General features: G+C 35.9%; 1 protein-coding gene across 9 annotated transcripts in view; it reads right to left on the bottom strand.

Annotated features, from left to right (window-relative positions):
• CACNA2D1 (calcium voltage-gated channel auxiliary subunit alpha2delta 1) overlaps positions 1-26,203 on the bottom strand; it is a 494,087-nt gene that overhangs the window by 210,259 nt on the left and 257,625 nt on the right. For 8 of the 9 annotated variants that reach the window (XM_086696813.1, XM_086696812.1, XM_086696817.1 and 5 more), the window contains exon 4: positions 14,481-14,540. The exons of the other annotated variant lie outside the window; for it this stretch is intronic. In XM_086696813.1, coding sequence (XP_086552939.1) covers positions 14,481-14,540 — 60 coding nt within the window. The remainder of the gene's footprint in view (positions 1-14,480; positions 14,541-26,203) is intronic. 9 annotated transcript variants of the gene reach the window in all.

The following is a 26,203-nucleotide window of genomic DNA, read 5'->3' as shown; positions in this document are numbered from 1 at the left end:
CAAAAATATTCAAAAAGATGTTGAAAGTTCACATTTCTGAAACAAAATTAAAACCAGAATACAAAGACACCAAACAACGAACAGTAAGATGTATTATTCCTAGTTCAACCTCAATATTGAAGAACGTATTAGGGAAACAGCAAAAAAAAGCAAGTCAATTCAGGATGGGTCCAGGCCCTAGAATCAGACTGGCTTGAGACTTCTTTAGAGCCACTTGTATCAATGACAGAACAATGAAAATTGTTTCAAATTTTGAGGAGGGTGGGGGGAGCATATATAGCCAAAGTTGCTTTCAAATCCAAAATGAAATCTCAGGAATTTGCAATCGTGCAAGAACTCAGGGATTAGAGCATCCTATGGCTTTTCTTTGTTGAACTACTTGATCAAAAAAATCCAATGAATCAAACTATGAATTAAAAACACAAATAAATAAGGTCTGTATAGAGGAGCTATGGTAGAAGTTCTGATGACACCGTTTAAGCCATCAAAATATAGAATGAGGATTAAACACTGTGGGAATTATGGTTTTAGAGCATAAGTCTTAGATAAAAATAATAACCTTATAAGTTTGGGGATGTATGAAGAAGGTGAGAGAAATATTAACATGTTGATATGTTCATGGTAGAATGCACTCTCCTATCACAAATTCGTACATTCTGTTCAAACCAGAGAACTGTGATTTTTTTTTTTCCGGGTTATGTCATGAAAAAATATGTGTAAAAAAAAAGAGATAAACAGATAAACTGAATATCATCATGCCCACTAAATGTAAACAAAGAATATATCTAGTATTTAAGAGAGATTTTAATTTTTCTTTTGTAGTGACCTATATATCACTTGGATTTTTAACGTCATGATACCGAAATATTCTTGTAAAAACAATTAAGGTATTACTCTTTCAGAAGGAGAGTGACTGAGCAAGCCTGATTATTGTCACTATTGCTGTTTAGGTAATAACTAAACCCAACTAGATTGTTTTGAGCATCCAATTTCTTTATAATTTTCTTTCTGATATTCAAATCTATTTACCGCTCAATCCCTTGTTTCTAAGCTTTAGAACGGCATTCAGACTGACTGTTTTTATTGTGATAATTAGTAAGTCCTCCAGAAAGTGGTTGCCAAGCTTTCTTCAGTCTTACTACACATGATAGATAGGTTACACCCCATCAGTTACACTGCTCTCTAGAGATGGATTCTGTGTCTTAGCTTTACCCCCATGCGAAGTCACTGAGAACTCTCTGGGGAGGACATTAGGGAAGACTTTGAAAAACGACTTCGAGGTGGTTCTTAAAAGATCCCCAGGAGAATTTCCCCCACAGTGGTGAAGCACTATCACAAAGTAAAGCAATTCTTGCAATGCAGCAATTTTATAGTTTTTAGAATCTAATAATTTAATTAACATGTAATATACCCCATAACACACAATACTACAATTCCATGATAACTAATTTCCTATAACATTCAGCAATTACAAGCTCTATTACTTAGATCACAGTATGTCTTCTGATGAAGCAGAAAAAGGCATTTGTAACTGTTATTTTAAACCTGAATTCATATAAAACTTCACATTTTTTTGTGCCATTAATCGTAACGTAATTTAACAGTAACATTTTGGACTTTTTTTTTTTTTTAAACTTGTTTTCACTTGTGCTGCCTTGATTTTAATACTGCTGCTACCATATAGGCATATCTTTCATGGGCAGTTTGAGAAAAGCAACACATTGCTTTCTAAATTCAGGTTTGTGTCACCTACACTACTGTGTTCTCATATTTGGTTGTCTTATTGGTTTAAAGATTTTAAACTCCTTCATCTTACTTGATTCGCAAAACATTTGTGCCAGAAGGATATACAAAGCTGTGTCTTCCACTTGCTTATAAAACTGTTGATTAAAGTCTCGTGATTATTCTCTTCTGTTTAATTGACAATATAAAATCTTATTTAACTATGTATATAAACCAAATTTGTGGATGCTACAGGGCAGTAGGTAGACTCTTTGATTCATAATTTGATGAACAATTTCAAGATTATCTGTCTACAGGCTGGGGTGGGAGATTGGACACAGACGGTGGTAACGGAGATGAAGAGAAATAAATAGTTGCATGATATATTTGAAATTGACAGAATTTACACATGGATTATATAAGGGGTTATGGCAGAGAAAGAAATTAAGGATTACTCTTTCATTTTGACTACATTAACTTGGGAGAAGTTGGCATTATTTGAGATGGGAAAATCAACAGATGAGCAGAATACTAGGGGAGAAAGTAATGGAAACAGCAGTTCATCTGAGCATGTTCGTGACAAGCAGGCAAGATAACTATTAATGGAAACAAGTGGTCAGTTAGATAAATGAGCCTAGAACTCAGAAAAGAGACCTGTGTGGAATTATATTTAAATACAATGAAATGGATGGGGTGTCCTGGGACAAAGCATGGGCAGTAAAGACAAGAGGGCTATGACAGCCCTAAATTTAGACAAGATTAGAGCCACTGTAAAGAAACAAGTACTAAAAAGGAAACTGATAAGGAACGGATAGTGAGAAAACAGGAAAATCGGCTAAGTGGGGTTTCCTGAAAACTAATAAAAGTGTTTGAAGAAAGGAGAACTTGGAGGTGGTCCATTAAAATGATATCAACAGACCAATTATAAAGATCCACAGAATATGCCCATTAGATTCGATGACATGGAGGTAAATGCAAACTACAAAACAATTGTGACACAGATGCAGTGTGCACTCAGACTGGACTGGGCTGGCCAGCGAGCAAAGGTGAAAATGGAGAGAGTGTGCGGGTGTACATTTCCTTGGAATTTAGCAGTATAAGATAGCAAAGAAGTATGGTGAAGCTAAAAGAGGCAAGATAGATAGACTGATTTAATGACAGAAGATACCAAAACAAGTTTGTATACTGATGAGAAAGTAAAAGGAAAAAAGAAAGTCTTGATTAATTAGAGAGAGGATAGCATGAGGAATAAATCTGTTGACAGGCTGTTTTGGAAAGTTAGAAGATAACAAAAGGCATAAGCTTCCAAGAAACTGGCCATTTTGCACGGATGGGGCAAGTTGGTCATTCCCCTAAAGTCCCATAGCATTTTTCTTATGTGTATTCAAATCCAGGGCTAAAGTCTAGCTACATAATTGTTGAAACTTGTAGATGAATATTTTCTAGGTTCCTTTCCATTTTTTTTTTAACCTGTCAGCTTTAAATCAGGGATATCTCAAAACTTTCTTCTATCTACTTACAGACTCTTTTTTTTTTTTTTTTTAAACTAAGCTTATGGGTACAATAAATACACACTCTCAACATTAGCCAAAACCCTGTTTCAGTGGCTTTCTTATATTCTGGACACATAATATCCCTCCCGCTAAACCAGTTCACTAAACCCGAAGTCCTCATGGGCAGCTATCCCAGGCAGCCCCCCAAATCCAAATGTATCCTATTAGTGACAGAACTCCATGACCTACATAAATTGCCTGTTCCTCAAATTTAGGTTCTTTATTTTAAAGTTCCAAGTTTCACCACGGGGGTAACCCTTTAGAAAGAATGCTCTCTAGGCCGATTCTTCAATTCCTGAAGCATTCTCTTTGCCATAGTAATGTGAGCAAAGTAATTAACATAACTCTAACCCCACTAAACTGAAATTATTCCAGCATCTGATGTTATTCTTAAGATAAAAATTATCTCTGGGAAGGGAGTTATTGCCCCAGGGCCCCAGTCCACAAGGATCTGCAGTAAATAAATACACGTATTAGTGTCCATATCCCCTAACGTTCCCGTCAAATACATTTTTTTTTAAATATAGAAAGGTGCACCAGAGCTGTTTTAGGTAGCAAGCACACCAGAACTTCATACACAGATAAAGACAAACATCAAAAATAATTAAAGACTTAATTTGATACCTTCATGCCCCCTGCTCACTTCCAAGTGTAGTCATTCTATGCGAATGCAGTCTTACTCCATAAATGAAATGTAAGTTAAGTAGAATTTAAGTCAGTTCAGTCGGTATTCATCTGCCGCCTCTTGTGGACAATGCACATTTTCCTTCTCAAGTTGTAACTAGCTGCACTTAACCACTAAAAAGGAATAGACTTTTTGGAAGAAATGCATCTAGAAGGAGGTAGTGCCTGCTCTATTAAAATGATCATTTTGAAGACCTTCCAAAGTGCTACGCATATTTACATAAACTATCTCATTTAATTTCAAACAGGTTTTTGGAGATATGAATGTATACAGCAGTGGGGTCCTCCATGATGAACTTGAACTATGACCATATAGATAGAGAGTTGAAAAAAGATTTAGGAATCTGTTTTCACACATTCATTTGCTGGAGGTCAACAGGTTGTTTCCTAAAGGAAAAATACATGGACGAGAGTTCAAAGGGACACTGAGGAAGAGGAGGATATGATAAGAAAAAAGTCTCCTCAAAGACTCCTAAAGAAAGGTGTTTATGCCCCCATTGAGAGAAGTATTAAATAAACCATGAATGAACTCTTTACTTCAGGAACTTTATGATACAGGGACTATGAGAACCAGCTTCAGAGCCCTGGTGATTAAAAACCTGTAGGGATGCTATTTTTGTTGTTGGCTTGTATGAGCTCCATATGTGTTTTCAAGATTAACCCCTTACCAGATACATGGTTTGCAAATATTTTCTCTGCAGGTTACCTTTCACTGTACTGATTGTTCCCTTTGTTATTCCGCTTTTTTTCCTTTTGTGAAGTCCCACTTTGTTTTTGTTGCCTGGGCTTTTGGTGTCTTATCCATGAAATCACTGCCAAAAACAATGTCATGAAGCTTTTAGTCTAGGAGTCTTACAGTGTCAGATCTTATGTTTGAGTCTCTAGCTATTAGACAACAATATTGTCGAAGACGGAGAAACTGGAATCCTTGCACACTCTTGGTGGGAATGCAAAATGGTGCAGCCACTACACCAAACACTATCAAGATTACTCAAAAAAAAATAATAATAATAAAATTAGAACTACATATGATCCAGCAGTCCCACTTGTGAGTATATATCCAATAGAATTAAAATCAGGATCTCAGAGATACTAACAGTCCCATGATAGCTAAGATGTGGAAACAATCCAAAAGTCCATCAAGAGATGAACACATCTACAAAGAGAAGGTAGTGAAAATAGCACACATAATATAATTTAGCCCTTAAAACGTAGGAAATTCTGCTACACGGAAACATGGATGAACCTTGAGAATATTATGCCGAGTGAAATAAGCCGGGCACACAAAGACAAGTACTGTATGATTCCACTTACATGAGGTATCTAAAATAGGCAAATTAATAAAATCGAAGACTGAAATGGTGGTTACCATGGGTTGAAGGGAGGGAGAATTGGCAAGTTATTAATCAACAGGCATATAGTTTCAGTTAAGCAAGGTGTATAAGAGCTAAAGATCTGCGAGACAACATCGTACCTAGTCATCAACACTGTATTGTACACATAAACTTTGTGAAGAGGGTAGATATCATGTTCTATTCTTATTGCAATAAACTTTAAGAATTTGATATTTGATTTAATGGAGTTTTGCATTAGCTTCTACTTTTTTCAAATGGCGCATTCAAATATTATTTACCTAGGTTTTAGAAACCCCTCTACGCCCCCAATCATGTGAACAACTCATCTTCAACAAGCATGAAAGAACATCCAATGGAAAAAAGTCTCTTCAACAAATGGTGTTGGAAAACTGGACGGCAACGTGCAGAAGGATGAAACTGGACCACTTTCTTACACCTAACACAAAAATAAACTCAAAATGGATGACACACCTAAATGTGAGACAGGAAACCATCAAAATCCTAGAGGAGAACACAGGCAGCAATGTCTTTGACCTCAGTCGAAGCAACTTCTTACTAGACATGTTGCTGAAGGCAAGAGAAACGAAAGCAAACATGAATTATTGGGACTTCATCAAGATAAAAAGCTTCTGCACAGCAAAGGAAAAAATCAACAACACTAAAAGGCAGTCTACGGAAGGAAAGAAGGTATTTACAAATGACATATCGGATAAAGGGTTAGTATCTAAAATCTATAAAGAACTGGGTGCCTGGATGGCTCAGTCAGTTAAGCGTCTGACTTGTGCTCAGGTCATGATCTCACGGTTAGTGGGTCCGAGCCCCCACATCAGGGTTCTGTGCTGACAGCTCAGAGCCTGGAGTCCGCTTTGGATTCAGTGTCTCTCTCTCTCTCTGCCTCTTTCCTACTTGTACTGTCTCTCCCTCTATCTCAAAAATAAATAATAAACATTAAAAAAATTATATAAAAAAATAAAGAACTAATCAAACTCAACACCCAAAAACAAATAATCCGCGAATAAATGGCCAGAAGACGTGAATAGACACTTTTTTTTTTTTTAATTTTTTTTTTTTTTCAACGTTTATTTATTTTTGGGACAGAGAGAGACAGAGCATGAACGGGGGAGGAGCAGAGAGAGAGGGAGACACAGAATCGGAAACAAGCTCCAGGCTCTGAGCCATCAGCCCAGAGCCTGACGCGGGGCTCGAACTCACGGACCGCGAGATCGTGACCTGGCTGAAGTCGGACGCTTAACCGACTGCGCCACCCAGGCGTGAATAGACACTTTTTCCAAAGAAGACATCCAGATGGCTAACAGACACATGAAAAGATGCTCAAAATCACTCATCACCAGGGAAAAACAAATCAAAACCGTAATGAGACACCACTTCACACCTGTCAGACTAGCTAAAATGAAGAATACAAGAAACAACAGATGCCGGCGATGATGCAGAGAAAGAGGAACACTTTTGCACTGCTGGTAAGAATGCAAACTGGTGCAGCCACTCTGGAAAACAGTGTGGAGGTTCATCAAAAAATTAAAAATAGAACTACCGTATGATCCAGCAATTATACTGTTAGGTATTTACCCAAAGGATACAAAAATACAGGTTCAAGGGGGTCCATTCACCCTAATGTTTATAGCAGCATTATCAACAACAAACTGTGGAAAGAGCCCAAGTGTCCACCGACTGATGAATGGATAAAGAAGATATGGTATATATATATACACACAATGGAATATTACTCAGCCATCAAACAGAATGAAATCTTGCCATTTGCAACAACATGGATGGAGCTAGAATGTATTATGCTAAGCGAAATAAGTTAATCAGACAGAGACAAATACATGATTTTATTAATATGTGGAATTTAAGAAACAAAACACACGAACATATGGGAAGGGGGTGTGGAAAGAAAAGAGATACAAACCACAAGAGATTCCTAATGATAGATAACAAACTGGGGGTTGACGGAGGTTAGGTGATCGGGGTGATGGGCTAGACGGATGATGGGTATAAAGGAGGGCACTTGTGATGAGCACTGGGTGCTATATGTGAGTGATGAATCACTGAAGTCTACTTCTGAAACCAATATTGCACTGTATATTAACTAACTAAAATATTTTTTAAAACCTCTATGGTTGGGAATAGAGCCATTCACTCTGTGTCTACACAGGACACACTCTGACAGCCTGGGATGCACCAGGTGACAGCAAGCTGAGCAGAACTGTATTCTTCCACGGGGGCAATGATGGCAAGCAGAAAACAGAAGCAATGGGAGTTAGGAGATGCTCTCTGGCCTACATGAACAGCCATCCAGGGACTTTTGTCAACCCACTTGGTGAACACATGGACAAGTCATGAGGTTTCTAGAAAACATTTTCCTTGGTGGAGAGATAGGGTTCATAGGAGCGTAGAGAGACTATTACTGAGCAACTAACAGAAATAATTATGCTGGTAGAGACTACAGAAGCAAGCATTTTTACATAAACTGATATTCAAAAGGCTGTTATTTTCAGAAAATTGTATTGCCAGTTAGTGGCAAAGACAAAATTCGAAACAGACTTGCATAATTTCAAGCCCAGTGTTCTATAACCATGCCACGGCTCTGGACAAATATACTCAGACATAAAAACTGCTGTTCAAATAAATTTTTCACTATATCTCCAGTACAACTGACCATAACGTTTATAGTAAAAATAGGTATCTCAAAACTACAACTAGGTAACTTTTAATTTAAAAAATTACATATAGGCTACTGTGGGTTATGCATGGTATACCAGACTACAATTTTCTTAGCAACGCATCAGCCATAGTTCTTATCTCCAGAAAGTTTGCATTTCAGCGCTGAAAGAGAGTAGAAAAAGGAAAATTACGCAATGAGTACATATTTGAATAGGAATATATACTGGGTATAAGGGGCCTACAGAAAACAGACAACAAATCCAAGATTAGGGGATCAAACCCGAGAGGAAATTGGAAAGAGCAGATTCCTAGGCAGACATCATCAAAAAGTCTGAAGATGGGGGCCCCTGGGTGGCTCCCTCAGTAAAGTGTCCGGCTCTTGATTTTTGGCTCAGGTCGTGATCTCACAGTTTGGTCCATGAGTTCAAGCCCTGAGCAAGACTCTGCACTGAAAGCATGGAGCACGCTTAGGATCCTCTGTCTTTCTCTCTCTGCCCCTTCCTCATGCGCTTGCTCTCTCTCTCAAAATAAATAAATAAAACATTTTTTAAATGTTGGAATGGAGGGCTTCTGAAATGTCAGAAATTATTCTATTTGTATCTTCGGCATCAACCTTCTTTCCTTTGTACTGTTAGCAAAACTATCTTCACAGGGAGGCAGCACAGCAGTTTTTAAAAAGTCTGAAGATGAAGTAAAGAACATCGCCTTACAGAAACGTCAAGTTTCACTCTGTTTCGGTTTTAGAATTTCAGGATGATAACAGCTGCTGCGGAGATGGTGCAATAGAAAATTTAGGAAAAGTAAGAGGGTAGCAGACCCTGAAGGGCCTGGTCTGCCATTTATGCTAAACGGAGAGTCACTGAAACTTTTTAAATAAGGGGGAAAAAAAATGGACAGAAGGTTACACGCCAAACCTTTGCAGACTATGCATTGTGTATAAGTTGCAGTGATCTGTAAGGCTTATACATTTTTCTTCATCCTTTTATTTCTTTTATATAGTAAAAGAAATACATTTTATAAAAATTAATACAGTAAACCCCACCTTAATGCAATTAACTGGTGTCCAAAATTTTTAATAAAATGCAACTTAACTTATAGAGAGGTTAACGAAATAGCTAAGTTTAAGACAGCTCTCTTTTGACAGCTACAAGTGGGCACCAGTAATCAACTCTAGCTTAAATGGCAACGAGGATGATTCTGGGTGCTGTGGATGGCTAGAATCTTTAGAACACGGGCACTATTCCAGGAATCTCCCAATAATTTAGCAACGTTTCCATCAGTTCAAGGTTAGGATACTAAGGCAGCAGACTGGTCTTGAAAATACAGAGATCCACCATCCATCTCCTCATTTCCTAAGTCAGTGATAGCTGTCCTTTGCAACTTCTCCCTCCCTTCCAGAGAGGGGGACAGAAATGAACGAGAAACATTTACACAGTCCTATTTAGATCTAAGTTTACAATGTCCCAAACATATTATCATGATGTCTTACTTTAGAGGGTTCAATTGTATTGTCATGTACTGTCATATGAGCCTTGCTTTGACAGAAATAATTAGAAAGTGAAGTTAGGAAAATTATTAGTAACTATTTAAGATTATTAACTATGAAACCAATGTTATTATATAGGTAATTGATATATAAATATTTAGCTCCTATTTTTCAGTGTAAAAACAACAGCTAAGGAGTATCACCCAGAATAACTAACAATTTAAAGCCCATGGTTATTATTTTCAACTTTGCTTACTATAATGCTCTAACTATGGACATTCGTATGTATGCAGAAACAAAAAGAGTAAGCACCATAAATATACCTCTTTGCTATAAATTGGTTGCCTGGAATTTTGGGAGAAATCAGTTTTGTATTGTGGCTCCTTTTGATCTATCTTCATAAGGAGAAGAGATTGACAACACTCTTAAAAGAAAACAGTAGTAAAACATTGAAAGGCATGTAGCAAAAACATATTAAAATAGGCAACCTCTTGCTCCCAAAAGGGCAATTCAAGCAAAGGTAGAAACTAAAAAAAAAAAAAGACTAAATCCAGTCAGAGTCTAAAATCATTTTGGTAATCTACTAAACTCCTTCATTTATTCATTAATATAGAATGCCACTCCCCCAATTTTTATCCCTAAAAAGTCAGTTCTTTCATACCTAGAATCTATACCACTGTATAACTTAGAATAGTGTTTATCTTTATACGAGGTAACCAAAATAAATATAGTATGTTTTCACAGTTCACAAACTGATAATTGTTTGTGCCTCAGTCAACAGAACTGATGGATTTCCATGAAATGAATAAGATAGATGAAATAATTAAATACATAAGGCCAGTGCCTATTAATTTAACTCCTATAAACACAAAACTTTAAAAGCAACATTTCAAATTACAATTTGAGCAAAGTGATTTTTTTAAAAATATATAAAAATAACTCTAAATTAGGAGAACCAAGTTAGCGTGATTGACACTCAATAACGTTCAACTTCACTAGAAAAAAAATTTCACCTCCTAATTTAGCTTCTCTGTAAAGCTGAAGCTAAAAAAAGGCTCCTCAAATGTTTTATTTACTGGCCAATTTCGAGCCGTCTGTACTCAGTCTGCGCAGTAACACGCTGATGCTAATAAGCCATACATAAAGATCCTACTTATTAAAATACAAATTAGGCACCCCTTATGTTTATACATGTGTAAGTACAATTAATATTGCAGGCTTAGTTGGAAACAAAATTGCTTAAGTTAACCAACCATTGCAATGTAATCAAATGAGATTTCAAATGCAATTGGAAAAGATCTGTTTGGCAGAAATAACAGCAATTATTTCATGCAGAACAATTCCTTGTCTAAGCTCTCTTTTTGCTTCTCCCACCTGCCCTTAATAATCTGTCCATCATAAGTGACATGAAATATCACCTTTAACACCCGTAAGTTGCATGGAGACCCGAAAGGCAGCTGGTAGATACAGCTTATTTACAAATATTGGTTTGAACTTGTAAATGCATGACCGCATAAATCTTCATCCATTTAGAGTGTATGCCCTTTGTTACCGCAATTGTACATTCAATTGGGAACTGAGTGGCGCCAAGGGAGAGTGTGAATTACACGAGCCTTTCCTTGTTGCCAGCATTTCAGTGCTTTGCCTTTTGTTCTTGTTGTTCCTGAGATTTCTCTACATTAAAGAGTAGGAAGTGTTAATCAACATTTTGCCTAAGTAATATTAATGAAATTTGCCTACTAATACTTGAGGGAAGAATCAGAACATCGTATCTTTTTGAAATGTTAATGTACCTTTTATGAAATCATTTCTGCCTTCTAAATCATCCCAGTGTTAAATTATTAAAGGGTGGCATTAAAGAACTATCGCACCGATGCAAATAGTTTTCTATCTTAAGAGATGAAAGGATTATAAAATTTAAAAAGAGGACATTTTGGAATACAGTAGCATTTAGCTCCAAATTAAACATTTTTAAATGTTTGGTTAAAGTACTTATAAAACTTGCAATTATTTTGTGTGCTCTCCTAAAATAAGGGGAAATTTAATGTTGATGATTAAATCTGATTTGTCTATGGCTTGGAATGATTTGTCTAACCGTGGTACATATAGGAATTGAAGTATCATCTGATTTTCCAGAAAGAAAAAAAAAAAAGAAAAAAGTGTGTCGCATTTTTGCAATATTTGAATCTGAAGATTAGGCCATCTGAATTCACATTCTAGTCTTCAAACATAAAATAACTTACGGCGTTTCAAAGGGCTCTTGAAATAGGAAGGACTACTGTAAAGACCAGGTATGGCTGGCCTGGTAAGATATGGAAAATATCCATTCTCAGAGTACAAACTATGACCAACACATATTCTGTGAACATTGTTGACGGTCCTTCAAGAAGGGTACTCAGGAAATGAGTTGACAGAGCTCTAAAGTGGACTAACCTGTTTTCCTTTTAACAATCTCTTTTTCTGTCAATCAATATGTTCATAGGGCCTAAATAAATTGTGAGGTAATCTATGGGGAAATTAAGAACAGAATTTGTTCAAGAATTCTCTTACACGGTGGTCACTGTTTGCCAAGAACTCCTAACACTCACTGAGAAAACCACTTATTTTCTATTTAACTGTGTACAATTTAGTAATGGCTTCTGTGTCATTATGGGACCGATTCGTCTTCTTGCATGACTTACGCTAGCAGTGCCACTGTTTGGGGACAGGCACTGAGAAAGGAGACGACAGCGATGACATTTCAAGGTAAATTTTTTCACATTTTAACATCTGACAGATAAGAACACATCTTAACATTGCTTACGCATCATAATTTAATTGGCTTCTTTTTTTCCTTTCCTTAGCAATATATAAATGATTGGGTGCCTTACAAGGGATGATGGCTAGGATTCAGAAAAATATAACGGTTAACACACATCGAGAGTTTCTTGGTTCCTCTACACTGGCTGCCCATTACTTCTGCAAGGAGAATTACAGCATTGCCCAAATGTTGAATTAGTGTTAATGATTTTACGATATCAAGGAGTTTGCAATATATCTGGGCAAGAATCTCTTACAAACCGAAAGCGAGAACATAAGAGTTAAATAAAACAACACCAATGATATAAAGGCATTACTACAACCCTGCTTGCCAGTTTATTCTTTACCACATCATTTCTCCCTCGGAAGCTAAAAAAGACATGTAACTAATAGATGACTGAGAAAGATTACCAAATCCCTTTCATGCAAAGAAAAGTTTACGAACAGCAAGGGAATATATTACAAAAGCTGATCCGCGTGAACTTTATGTTTTTTTGAGTTCTCAGAATTAAAACTAACTCAGAATTTAAACCAAGACAACACCAGTTGTACCATACCAACTCTAAGCAGAATACGTGGTCTTGCTCTATACCTGTTATGCCTTTGCATTTCTTTTCCTATACCACCGCTGAGTTGGGAGGAAAAGAGCAATTTCCATTTAATATTAACTAACCAAGCAGATGTCTTTGGGGGCAAATTAGTGTGGCTGCTTTTTGTCTATTTGAGAAACAACAACAAAAAATTCAACCTTGCTGTCCTTTCATCTAAAAGAAACTAACAATGTTGTAAAGCCCTTCATTGGATAAGCTTAAAATCTGCCCTCAATACTCAAACTTATGTTTCTAACTTAATCACCATTTTTTTTCTTTATATATTATGGATGATGAATTGATCTTTGTGAACTTAGCTATGACAAATGATTATGGACTAAGCCCGTATCTACAGGACACGAACCTCAATTTTGTGTCCTCTGAAGCACAACTTTCTTCCCTTCAAATTTGAGACTTTTGTTTACAACATTCAAAACCAATTTAATAGTACAATAAAGCTGTCACCCATACCCTATTTTAAACATGCCCAAAATTAGTTACATGGAATTTTTCTATGATCAGAAACTATAGAGATTTTCACTATAAATGAAATAATTCAAATATGTAAGATAAATATTTTAACTATTATGGGCAAACTTTTTCACTGTACCCCTGGCTATAACAAGACAGATAGATCAATAGATAAGATGAGGTAAGTTGAAATACTGAATCCATTCATAGATGTATTAATAGATATACGGATAGATACACAGACATAGAGATAGAAAAAAAGACGATGAAAGGATGGATGAACACATGAAGAGAAGGAAATACAGATGAAAGATAAATAAGCAGACAAAACTGATTACAAGGAAAATTTCTGCTATCTGTATAATTAGCAAAAGTTTATCAAAAACATATATAGAAACGCTAATATCAACTGGAACTTCTGAAAGTAGACCACAGTAAAAGAAAGATTGCATCTAGCCAAAGTGGAACCAATGAAATTTTAGAAAGTTTAATTCATTCATTCTCACTTTAATCACACTGCCCACCACCAAGGTGACTGTAATATGCATATCATTCTCACACGCTCAAAGTTGTTAAAATGCATCTTGTTTGCCAACTAGTATATTCATATCTATAAATATGATTCAGACATTATAATGTAATTCTCTTTTAATATCATTAATTTTATAAATAACTTTGATTATAGGAGAACATTTCCAAAGACTTGTTTTAATATGGAACACAAGCAAGAACATCATGACTAACTTAATGGCCCTGATTACCCAAAAGCAATTTAAAAAAAAAAAAAAATTTTAACATTTATTTATTTTTGAGACAGAGAGAAAGCATGAACAGGGGAGGGTCAGAGAAAGAGGGAGACACAGAATCTGAAACAGGCTCCAGGCTCTGAGCTGTCAGCACAGAGCCCGACACGGGGCTCGAACCCACGGACCACGAGATCATGACCTGAGCCGAAGTCGGACGCTTAACCGACTGAGCCACCCAGGCGCCCCAAAAGCAAATTTTTTAAAGAAACAAAATATGGCTGTGTTTTGGTCTCATATCATCTTAAGATTCTATCACTCAAAAATCTTGATGTAATCATAACAATCAAGCACAAAAAGTTACTACTTAAGTGGTTAAAAAGGATCCTTACCGCAAAATCCTCTCTCCACTGGTGGGCTGCTTGAACCTTCTCTGCTTCCAAAGCCAAGCGCTGAAAAGGAAACATTGTATCTTAGAATTTGAATGATCACATGAATACACACTTGTGAATACACACAGTGCTGAGGTTTTCAAATCAATTATAAGGACGTAAAAAGCAAGAGAAACTCCTTATTTACGATGCATAACTCCTCAATCAGTAATCTAATCTACTAAAGTTGCTATGTGTATATTAACTCTTAAGTAATATAAATAACCTACTATTCTTGAATACCATTGCTTATTAGCTCTGCAGCAGTAGAAGATACGGGCACCCTGAGTGCTTTCTTTCAATGACTAACATTTCAGTTTTAGAAAAAGCTTGAATGAGTAGAGTATATTCATCTTGGTAGCACCCTGTCTTTAGTAAATACCTTAATAGCATGTATTTCTCTATAAATAGAAAGGAAATGACATTGAGAGATCAATAAATATGTACTATCTACTATAACTAGGCACGTTCTTAATAGTATATTAAGGTTTTTCTGTTTTTGTTTTTGTTTTTACAAAAAGCCATAAAAATATAATAGTTTCCTTCTGGAGGAAATACATTCTTCTTCTTTCAGAGATAACCTGTGAGTACCAAACTATCAGAATCTGCACATCATCTGAAAATGGCCTGATGTCACATTCGCTCTTGTATGTTAGCATAGTTAGAGAATTCTAGCCTGACTTTTACTTTAGCACGTTTAAAATGTTACTCTGTTAAAAGTTCAGCTGGAGATAACAAGTCTGTTTTCAGTCTGCTAATGACATTTTATAGATAAATTCTATTTTTTTCTTTCTCTAATAGTTTTCAGATTTTTCTCTTTGTATTTCTCAGTGTTACTATTATGCTTTCCATGTGATAAGATTTTACAAGAGACAGTGACATTTAGTGATGAAGAACACAGATCTGAAAGCTGACTGCCGAGGCTTAAACACCAACCTTGCTGCATTCTAGCTGGGCAAACCTGGGAAACGTTAAATCTCTTCTGGTTTCTCAGGTGAATAATGCCAAAGCTGGCCTCACGGACTGTTGAAAGGATTAAATGAGTTACTACATGTAAAGTGCTTCGAAAGGTGCCTGCCAGGCAGAAAGCAATGTAAATGTTAGCTATCTAGCTTTGAGGGTTAATTATGATTTCATTTTTATGCTGTCTCTTTGAAAAGATAACTTAACGTTGAGTTCACCCGTGGCCTGCCTCCAACAGCTAGAAGACAGTGGCAGAAATAGGAAGAGATTACCAGTAAATACAATAAATATAAATATTAAACTCATTTTTAAGGACAGGAATAATCAGGTTTTAGAAAAGTATAAGTCTCGTAGTGGATTAGTGGTTCAAGATCAGTGGTTTCTGATCTTTCATTACGAACTATGCTTCAATGAGTACTCTTCCAAAGGAAGTCCAGACTTCACTATATAATGGAAACATACGTTTATGTCAGTTTTTATATTACTACTGACTTCAATTCTCAGTTATTCAAAACCATAATCTGTTCACTTTCTGAACTTTTAAGGAGGGATTACTGAGGGCTATAAAATACTGCCTGACAGGGAGATCTTATAAACTAAGAATTCCTAAATCGAATTTAAAAGAAAACTCTCTAGTGTGCTTAAAAGGACAATGGTTTCAGTCTATCAAACACTAGGAAAACATGGATTAGAAGAAGAGCTAGTAAATGTTAGAAATTAGACGAGGAAGAGTAACCGAAGGTTTTCTAGCCGTAACAAAAAGAAAAAGCTCAACAAAGCAAAAATCAAGGAAAAAAGTGTATACGTTTCAGTAATATTGCATTGCAATACTGCTGAAAAGTCAAATTCAGTGTGAAAATGTAGCAAAAAGTGAATAAAATGGCAAAGTAAATAGAGATGGGAGCAACTTCTTTGTAGGGAAAATTTAGGATGGGAAGATAAAAGACAAAATGAGAAAATAAACAAGAACCATATTCTTGACAGAATTCAGAATACAAGTCTTCCTTTATTTTTAACAGGCAATACAAGAACAACTAAATGTTCCTATGTATATGACAAATGATAAACTTAAGCATTTTGTTTTTAAATTTTTTTAATGTTTATTTATTTTTGAAAGAGAGAGACAGACAGAGAACAAACACGAGTGGGGAAGGGGCAGAGAGAGAGGGAGACACAGAATCTAAAGCAGGATCCGGGCCCCAAGCTGTAAGCAGAGAGTCTGACACGGGTCTCGAACTTAACCGCGAGATTATGATCTGAGCCAAAGTCAGACGCTTAACCGACTGAGCCACCCAGGCACCCCAAGCATTTTGTGAATTTAAACAAAAATATTGGATAACACATAAATAAGTTAAATAATTTTTTCAATGAAGAAATATTAGAACTTTTCAATGTCTTTATGTCTTGGAGAAGGATGTTAAAATTTTTCCTTGCACAACACACACGAGGAAGATGTCCCACAAAGAACACGCTCGGGGACATTCACCCTCAGCGCCAGACATGCTTTTCAAAGCTCCACTCTAACTGCCATGCTGTTATTGACCCTGGAAAGCATAACGAAGTACAACTTAACTGATCTGATCCAGAATCACATGGCTTATAATATGAACATAATCCATGTTTAACAAGCCATAATGACATTAATCATCACAGCTAGTTATTTTTAAAAAAAAAGTGAAAGAGGGGCGCCTGGGTGGCGCAGTCAGTTAAGCGTCCGACTTCAGCCAGGTCACGATCTCGCAGTCCGTGAGTTCGAGCCCCACGTCGGGCTCTGGGCTGATGGCTCAGAGCCTGGAGCCTGTTTCTGATTCTGTGTCTCCCTCTCTCTCTGTCCCTCCCCCGTTCATGCTCTGTCTCTCTCTGTCCCAAAAATAAATAAACGTTGAAAAAAAAAAATTTTTAAAAAAAAATTAAAAAAAGTGAAAGAGAGATGAATAAGGGCAGCAAACTTATAAAAGACAATTCTCCCAGGAGGAGAGTTCAAATCACCTTTATTTCTGATTATTATATATATTATATATATACAATATATACATAATAAAAATTATACGTGTAATTTTTAAACACTAATTTTATGAAGTAATGCCATTTACTGCAAGACTTTGAAATGGCTGTAGAAACCTAAAGATAGTTATGTACAAGGAAAAAAATGTGTATTTTAGAGGTTGGTTTGAAGCTTGAAAGTTGCTAAGTTTTATATGTCCAGCTCAGAAATCTATAAATGCATCATCATGAAAGGCACGTATGTTAACTTCTTTGTTCATTAAAACTTAATGAAATCTGTTTTATCTAGTAAAATTTGTGATAAAACATTCGACTGAACTTTACACTTAGGAACTAATAAACAGCTGCTGGTGGTGCTCTTTCCTGTGGCAAAAGACCAGCTAGCCACGACTTCTAGAAAACTGACATGTCTTTTGGACACTTCAAGTCCTTAATTAACTTCCATTCTGGTGACATTTTTACTTTTCAAGCCAATTATCTACTGTTAAATGCCATAAGGCAAATTGCGTTAAGACTGATAAAATTCCTACCTAATAAAATGTGAATATTTGCTCAGTGTATAACTATAGTTATGGCTATAGTAATCATAATTGGCTATATAAGTATATCCTGTAATAATAACTTAATTCAGAATAAAAAACGTGTATTTTTTTCTCATTTAATTTATAGTACAGTTTAAGATAGTATCAAACATTAAAATCGAACCAAGTACAGATACAAAAGACACAACTTGGCACAAGTTCCTTAGAGAAAACTGGAACTGAATTCTGCCCTTATTAAGATAAGCCAGACAAATTCATTAAATGGCTTTATTATAAATGAAACAGCAGGGGCGCCTGGGTGGCTCAATAGGTGAAACTCTAACTTTGGCTCAGGTCATGACCTCGGGGTTGGTGAGTTCAAGCCCTGCATCGGGCTCTGTGTTGACAGCTTAGAGCCTGGAGCCCTGCTTCACATTCTTTGTCTCCCTCTCTCTCTGCCCCTACCCTGGTCACACTCTTCCCGCTCTGTCACTCAAAAACAAATAAACATTAAAAAACAAAAACAAAAACAAAAACAAAAAAACTAAAACAGCCTATGTGTATATGAAAATTCACATGTGTATATGAGAATAAGTATATATACAATGTCATAGATGTATTAATAATATACACATCCATACCTACCTATTGATTTGAGCATTTAAAACAGAAAATCATTACAAGACTATTTTGAGCACTCACAAGCTTAACAAAATGGACGTGGACCTAAGCTTTCTGACTCGGAAGCTTACGCTCATAGCACAAAACCAATGTTTAGTCTCCATTAAACTCATCAAAAATGTTAACATCCTCAGTCTTTTAGAAAACATATGAAGACATGGCAGTACCAAAACCAGAAACACTGGTAGAAAAATATTTCAGGCTAATGGAAAATTTCCCAGCAAATGTTTAGAAATTGCTAAAGACTAAAAACACAACAGCACCATCATATATCAGCTGGGAGACTATCTTTACATAGGTCTTGCCCTCAGATCCTGAGAGAATAGTCTTTGTCAGAGAAAAAGACTTTGATATGCACTGATCTGTAAGGAGGAAAAAAAAAAAGGAGGAGGAGGAGGAAGGAAGGGAAAGAAAGAAAGAGAGAGAGAGAGAGAGAGAGAGAGAGAGAGAAGAAAGAAAGAAAGAAAGAAAGAAAGAAAGAAAGAAAGAAAGAAAGAAAGAAAGAAAGAAAGAAAGAGAAACAGAAATAGAGAATGGGAGAGGTTTATCAGATTAAAGAAAGATCAGCTCCCTTGAAGGCCTCTTCATTCTCAACCTTCACTTTTTTGTCATATCCTTATCTCTTCCACTAGCATTGAATTCTATCAGGTGATATGAAAGTCTAATAAGAGCAATATAATTATACAGTATACACTGAAATAATTCTATGATTTTCCTTAACAATACCTGAATACATTTTCTCTTGGAAACTATTTTCCAAACCTGTATATAATATGCTTCCTAGACTGTATGTTAATTGCAGAGGAAAAATATAAGTTTTCTGAAATATTTGATTGCAAAGAATTTTCTTTAATAGCTTTGAAAGGAAACCTTCAGGGATCATGACAGTTCAGTTAGACCCCAATAATGTTGATACTCATGTTAATATAAAGAATTGACTTAGAAACATCATTCAAGAAACATCTCTAAATCAAAACAATGTCTTTGGCTAGAGAATGTCAACATTTTTCTTTCTAATAAAGAGGTAATAGATCTACACAATGGACGAATTCAAGTAAAATATGCATGTTATGTAATTAATGTACAAATAGTTAACACCCAATATGGATTAGCCATTTATTGTGTTATGCCTATGTTGACAGCTTTTTATTACTCTAATGAGTTTTGCCTATCTTCATCAAATGTTCTTAACATATCAAAAGAATCCCGGTAATCATTTGAATGGTCTAACAATACCTTCTGAAAATAGCTCACTTAGGTGACTGAACAGACTTTTATGTTTTGAAGAAAAGTGTACAGGTACAAACAATTACTTTGGAGGTATAATATTATGATGGACACACACTTTTCAATCAAACAGATCGGATTTCAAATTCTGGTGCTATTTGCTAACTACGGGATTTTAGGAAATTCAGTTAACATTTTATATCATCGAAGATAAATACCTACCTTTATATTTTCTACTTATTTGTATGCTAATAAACTCAGTGGGGTTTGCTATTTGAATCTTACAAACGTGACTTCATAGACTAGGCTATTTTACAACTATAATCACTGATGACCACTTCAACATGTACATACATGACTGAAATCAATGTAAGCACCTTAACGATTCATAATTTGCACTGTATTTTGCCCTACATAAAATCTCTTGCCACCACATGGTGGTCCAAAAGCAATTCAGGAATATAGTGATTTAATACAGTAAGTAATAAAATGAGCTCAATTTTATTTTATTTTATTTTTACCATAAAAAGAATGAGAAAAGAGGGGCGCCTGGGTGGCGCAGTCGGTTAAGCGTCCGACTTCAGCCAGGTCACGATCTCGCGGTCCGTGAGTTCGAGCCCCACATCAGGCTCTGGGCTGATGGCTCAGAGCCTGGAGCCTGTTTCTGATTCTGTGTCTCCCTCTCTCTCTGACCCTCCCCCGTTCATGCTCTGTCTCTCTCTGTCCCAAAAATAAATAAACGTTGAAAAAATAAAAAAAAAATTAAAAAAAAAAAAAAGAATGAGAAAAGAAAGCAGATCATTAGTGTTCTGCTTTCTCACCTTGTTTTGTGAAATACTGAAAAAAGATAGTGAGGTGTGACATTTCCTTAGCATTTCTTATGCTGACAGGAAGTAGGGAAGACCTCAAGTAGACAACACCTTACTTCCAAATCTAATACTGTTTCATGTAAAAGGTAAAAATATTCTTCTCTTTCCAAAACTATAAGCAAATAATGGCAAATAATGCACAGTGGTTTTTTCTAGCGCACATAAAACAGTGCATAAGCAATTTTTATTTAAATTCATATAAATATAGAAGCACCTGGATGGCTCAGTCAGGTAAGCATCTAACTCTTTGATTTTGGCTCATGTCATGATCTCACTTTTCCTGAGATTGAGTCTCGCATCAGGTTCCATGCTGACAGGGCAGAGCCTGCTTGGGATTCCCACTCTCCCTCTCTCTGTGCCCCTCCCCTGCTCTTTCTCTCTTTCTCTCTCTCAAAATAAATAAACTTTAAAAAATTCATATAAATATATATGCCCAGCAGAATTCTATCGAAGTCTTTGAGCAACTTACTATATCCTGGTGAACAAAGATATTACTATGAAAATCTTAATGTATAGAGAAATTGCTTTATATGTTTTTAAAATCACATCTGTTATACTTACATACTATTTAAAACATTTCTATAAAGAAACAATGGTACTATGGAAAAGATCTGTTGACTGAAGAAGGCAGGCTGGAAACTCAGATTTGAGATTAAAAAGTTACAAAATTCCAACATGTCAACCGGGATGAGATAAATTTGCATTTTTCAATACTTGATAACTGTGATCTCTAGGTAAATACACATCCAGACTGGGAGGGAAAAAATCTAGGATAACACATATAGAGAGTTTACTTTTATTCAATAAATATTTACTAAATACTTGCTATATAAAAGTGTTGAGTGAATAAAAATATAGGACATAATCCCTGCTTCTAAAGGGTATTTATATACATCCATGTACCATATAAAACTAGCACACACATACACAGACAATACACACAAACACATCATGTGATCAGTGATTGACACATGATTTTCTAGTGGTTACAATATACATGTTTTGCTAATTTTACTTTATTTCAGTGAAATTGTGCCACACAGAGAACAAAATTTTAAAAGTACTGCTTTTATCAAAAATGGAAATATCTCAAAATTAAAGAAGATGAAAGAATCTTTTCTTAAATTTTTTTTAATGTTTATTTTTGAGAGACAGACAGGGTGTGATCAAGAGAGGGGCACAGAGAGAGGGAGACATAGAATCTGAGGCAGGGTCCAGGAGCACAGAGCCTATGTGGGGCTAGAACTCAAGCAGCAAGAGATCATGACCTGAGCCAAAGTCGGACACTTAACAGAGTGAGGCACCCAGGTGCTCCAAGAAGAGAAAAGATTCTAAAGAGAGTACTGCTAGCCACTGACACTTTTTAGCCACAAGTCTTTTTATTTTTGTGATCTGGGGGGAGATTAAAAATACTGAAAAGCATAGAAAAAATAGTCTGAAATCCATTACTCAGAATTCACCTTTATCCTTTTTTATGTTTGCTTTAAAACCTTTAATATACAAAATAAAATATTACAAGTAACCTTGAAATTCTCCTTCTTCACCTCCCTTGATCAATTTCCCTACTCAGAGCAATCCCTGTAATGAATTGGTCTGTATCCTTTGGTATGGTTTGGAGTGTATTTTGTTTAACAATGTGAATGTTAACTGATGTTCACCCTGTTGATTCTTCTTTCTAACTGATAGGTTGCATACAGGAGGAATGCCAAAGAGAAACTCCACCTGCTTCAAGGGGGGTAGCGATGATATGTCTAAGGAGAAACCACCATCCTTGCAAGTGATGGTTTACACTGAAAATGAGAATCTGGGGTGTCTGGGTGCCTCAGCTGGTTAAGCATCAGACTCCTGGTTTCAGCTCTGGTCCTGATCTCAAGGTTTGTGGTTTGAGCCCCACATCAATCTCCACACTGACAATGCAGAACCTGCTTGGGATTCTCCCTCTCCCCCCTTTCTGTCTCCCCTCCGTCGCTTTTTCTGTCTTGCAAAATAAATAAATAAAGTTCAAAAAAAACGAAAGAAAAGAAAATGAGAATTTAATGTCAATGAGTTTTGAGAAATGGTTTGCTGAAGGTTTTGGAAAGTAAAGATAATGCCTAGAAAAGAACTCTCAGGTAAACAAAGCTGGACCTATTTCTAAGGACACTTTTTAGCACCACATCTCTATGCATTTAATGTATCTTCATCATTAGAACACACTTATTTCTTCTCTCCATCAAGAGATCATCATTCGTTCTGTGCAGGCATTTTTCATGCAGTTTGAAAGAAGCTAAATCAATACTTAAGCAAAACAACATATCCAAATACATGTCGATTCCCTCTCACTATAGAACTATGGGTTACTAAGCCCATGCTTACAAAGATAACTAAATGCTGTTTTTATGTTTTACTTATGCTTGCTTAAAATACGCTTCTGAAGACTTTCTGCTTTTGTTTAATGACATGAAACATGAGCACTTAATTATAATCATTATCTTTTTTTCAAACTCACTTTTGTTTTTCTAGCAGAGCAATCCCAAATTGATTCCAAGACACAAAAGATATATTTTTAATAAAATCCTATTTTAATGTAGAAAAATATATTCTAGTGATTTGAAAAATTCCAACAGACGCTGATGAAACAACTTAGCACAAGTTCATCTATTTGAGTTTACTGAGGAGAAAAAAAGGAGTTTGCCATCTTGACTATTGTTTATTGAGAGAAACAGAACAGGCGACATAATATATAACATATATTTTAATTAAAACTATTCATAAATAAACTGACCAAGTGGAATAAAGTATGGAGTCTTATTATTTATATCTGTTCAAATATTTTAACACTCCTGTAAATAGTGGAATCATGACATAAACGAAGATTAAAATTAATAGTAAAATATTAATCTGTGATTATATTAAGCCAAATCACATATAAATCTTATACCATATAAGATGCAAGTAAGGCTACATGTTAATTCTTTTTTCATAGCCTATCATTTTATTACAATTGATTTGATTCCAAGCTATGTGAAATAAAAATCTGATAATACAAACACTATTTTTCTTTCTAGTGCGAGCTTTTGGGAGTATAATATATGCAAAAACATATAAATAAAAGCTGTTGAAATCAAGCTAGTCTGGAATAAAGAATCAGCATTTATTCTTCTGTTAATGGTCCAGTGAAAAAATCTTTTGGAACATGGCTTCTGGATCATGTTGTATAGATTTCAGCCTGGATCTGCCATATTCAAGAAATGCTTTTGAAATTAACCACAAAGCTTCAAGTCTAATCTTCAGAGATACAATTAGCTCCAAACAAATTGGCAGACTCTTGGAATACAGAAGGCAAGGTAAAGGAGATATCATCCTATAAGAACAGCAAAACTCCTTTTAGTAGTAATGAAAATAAATAATACACAACTGGTAATATAATCACCAGGGGGATTATATTATGAGGGGGGGATGCTCTACAAGCACCAAACAATAAAAAATTTAAGAAAACATTTTTTTAAGTAGGTTCCATGCCCAGTGTAGGGCTTGGCCTCATAACCCTGAGGTCAAGAGTCACATGCTCCAGCAACTGAGTCAGCTAGGAACCCCTTAAAATAAAAGACTGTTCGACTGAATTAATTTCTTTTTTTTTTTTTTTTTTTAAGTTTTAAATGTTTTTTCTTAATTTTTAAATCATTTTGTCAGTCTTAGTATTTTTTTTTTTTCTTAAATTTTTTTTTTCAACGTTTTTATTTATTTTTGGGACAGAGAGAGACAGAACATGAACGGGGGAGGGGCAGAGAGAGAGGGAGACACAGAATCGGAAACAGGCTCCAGGCTCCGAGCCATCAGCCCAGAGCCCGACGCGGGGCTCGAACTCACAGACTGCGAGATCGTGACCTGGCTGAAGTCGGACGCTTAACCGACTGCGCCACCCAGGCGCCCCTCGACTGAATTAATTTCTATATCAGCTATACACCTTGACACCTGCAAAGAATCACCAGAAAACCTTGTTCAACGTATCTCATACAAACCCACATAACCCAGCACCGTCCAAACATTCTGATTTCTTTTTTCTTTATTTTTCTTCAATGTTTATATATTTTTGAGAAACAGAGAGAGACAGAGTATGAGTGGGAAGGGACAGAGAGAGAGGGAAACACAGAATCCGAAGCAGGCTCCAGGTTCCGAGTTGTCAGCACAGAGCCTGACACAGGTTCGAACCCATAAACTGTGAGATCATGACCTGAGCCGAAGTCAGAGGTGCAGTTGATTGAGCCACAGAGACTTCCCAAAAGATTGATTTACAGACATGGTGTCATTCCTAGAAATCTACATGTTTAATACAATACACCTTTCCTGGGACTAAATCTTGCAAATCCTTTTCTAGAGGGTAACACTTAAGCTACATTAGACATAGGAATTTAATTACTCTTGGAGAAATGGTATTCTAAATAGAGGCATAATTTAATGGAAATCAATAAAAGTAACCCACTGCCTTTAATTAGTACCACACAAAACTATACTCACTTCTCTCTTCCCTCTCTCTCTGTCTCCCTTTCTCTTTCTCTCAACAAACCACTAAATGTGAGTTCATTAGGTAGAGGAGGCAGTTATTTCACATCTATACACTTCCAATATCCCACACAATGTGTAGCAAGGGCAGGCACTCAATTAAATGTGTGTTGAAAATGTGGGAAAAATCATTTCCAAGTATTTTCAAGGTTTTATCCCAGTTGCATCAATATTTATAACAAGATTCGCTAAATTATCATCATTCATTATCATGATACTTTGAGAGGCCACAAAAGCTGTCTTCCTACATGACAAGCATCTTACTAGACTAATACAATCATTACGTAATTCTCAAAACTTCCTGAATTAATTCACTGTCACCTAATCCTTAAAAATACTAGTAAAATTTGGCTGTGGATGTACCAAGGATCCAGAGTAATCCATGTGATTCCACTCTGGAATTTTAGAATTAATCTACAATCCGTTGCTTCAGTCTCTAAATGTTGAGCACCAGTGCAGATTCAGAAACCCAAGAAAGAATTAGTGTGGAGAAGGAAGAGAATTTGATCAGTGCTTGAGAGGAAAGAAAAACAGCAAAAAGACAGTTTATAAAACTAGGGTAGGCCTATTTCTTCTGATAGCCTGCTCCAGAGTCCTACATAGTTAAGCTACAACATCAAACTTTTACATAAGGAAATCATATACTTAGGTAATACGAACATATCCTCAGTTGAGAACTGAATTCTGTCGAATACATCATACTAATTCCCAAGGCTTTCAACCACTTTGCCTACCAACAAATTGCCTACAAATATATCAAATACCAAATCTAAGGCATCCTAACTTGGTCATTTCATATCCTTACATGACCCCACAATTGCACATGTAGCAAATATTTTTCCGTACTTACAACAATAAAAGAGAACAATATAGTGAA

Source organism: Puma concolor, chromosome A2, assembly GCF_028749965.1.
Source record: "Puma concolor isolate L17-30 chromosome A2, mPumCon1.1.hap2, whole genome shotgun sequence".
NCBI lineage: Eukaryota > Metazoa > Chordata > Mammalia > Carnivora > Felidae > Puma > Puma concolor.
The sequence above is the reverse complement of the archived record's forward strand: the minus strand, read 5'-3'. Positions and strand labels throughout refer to the sequence as shown.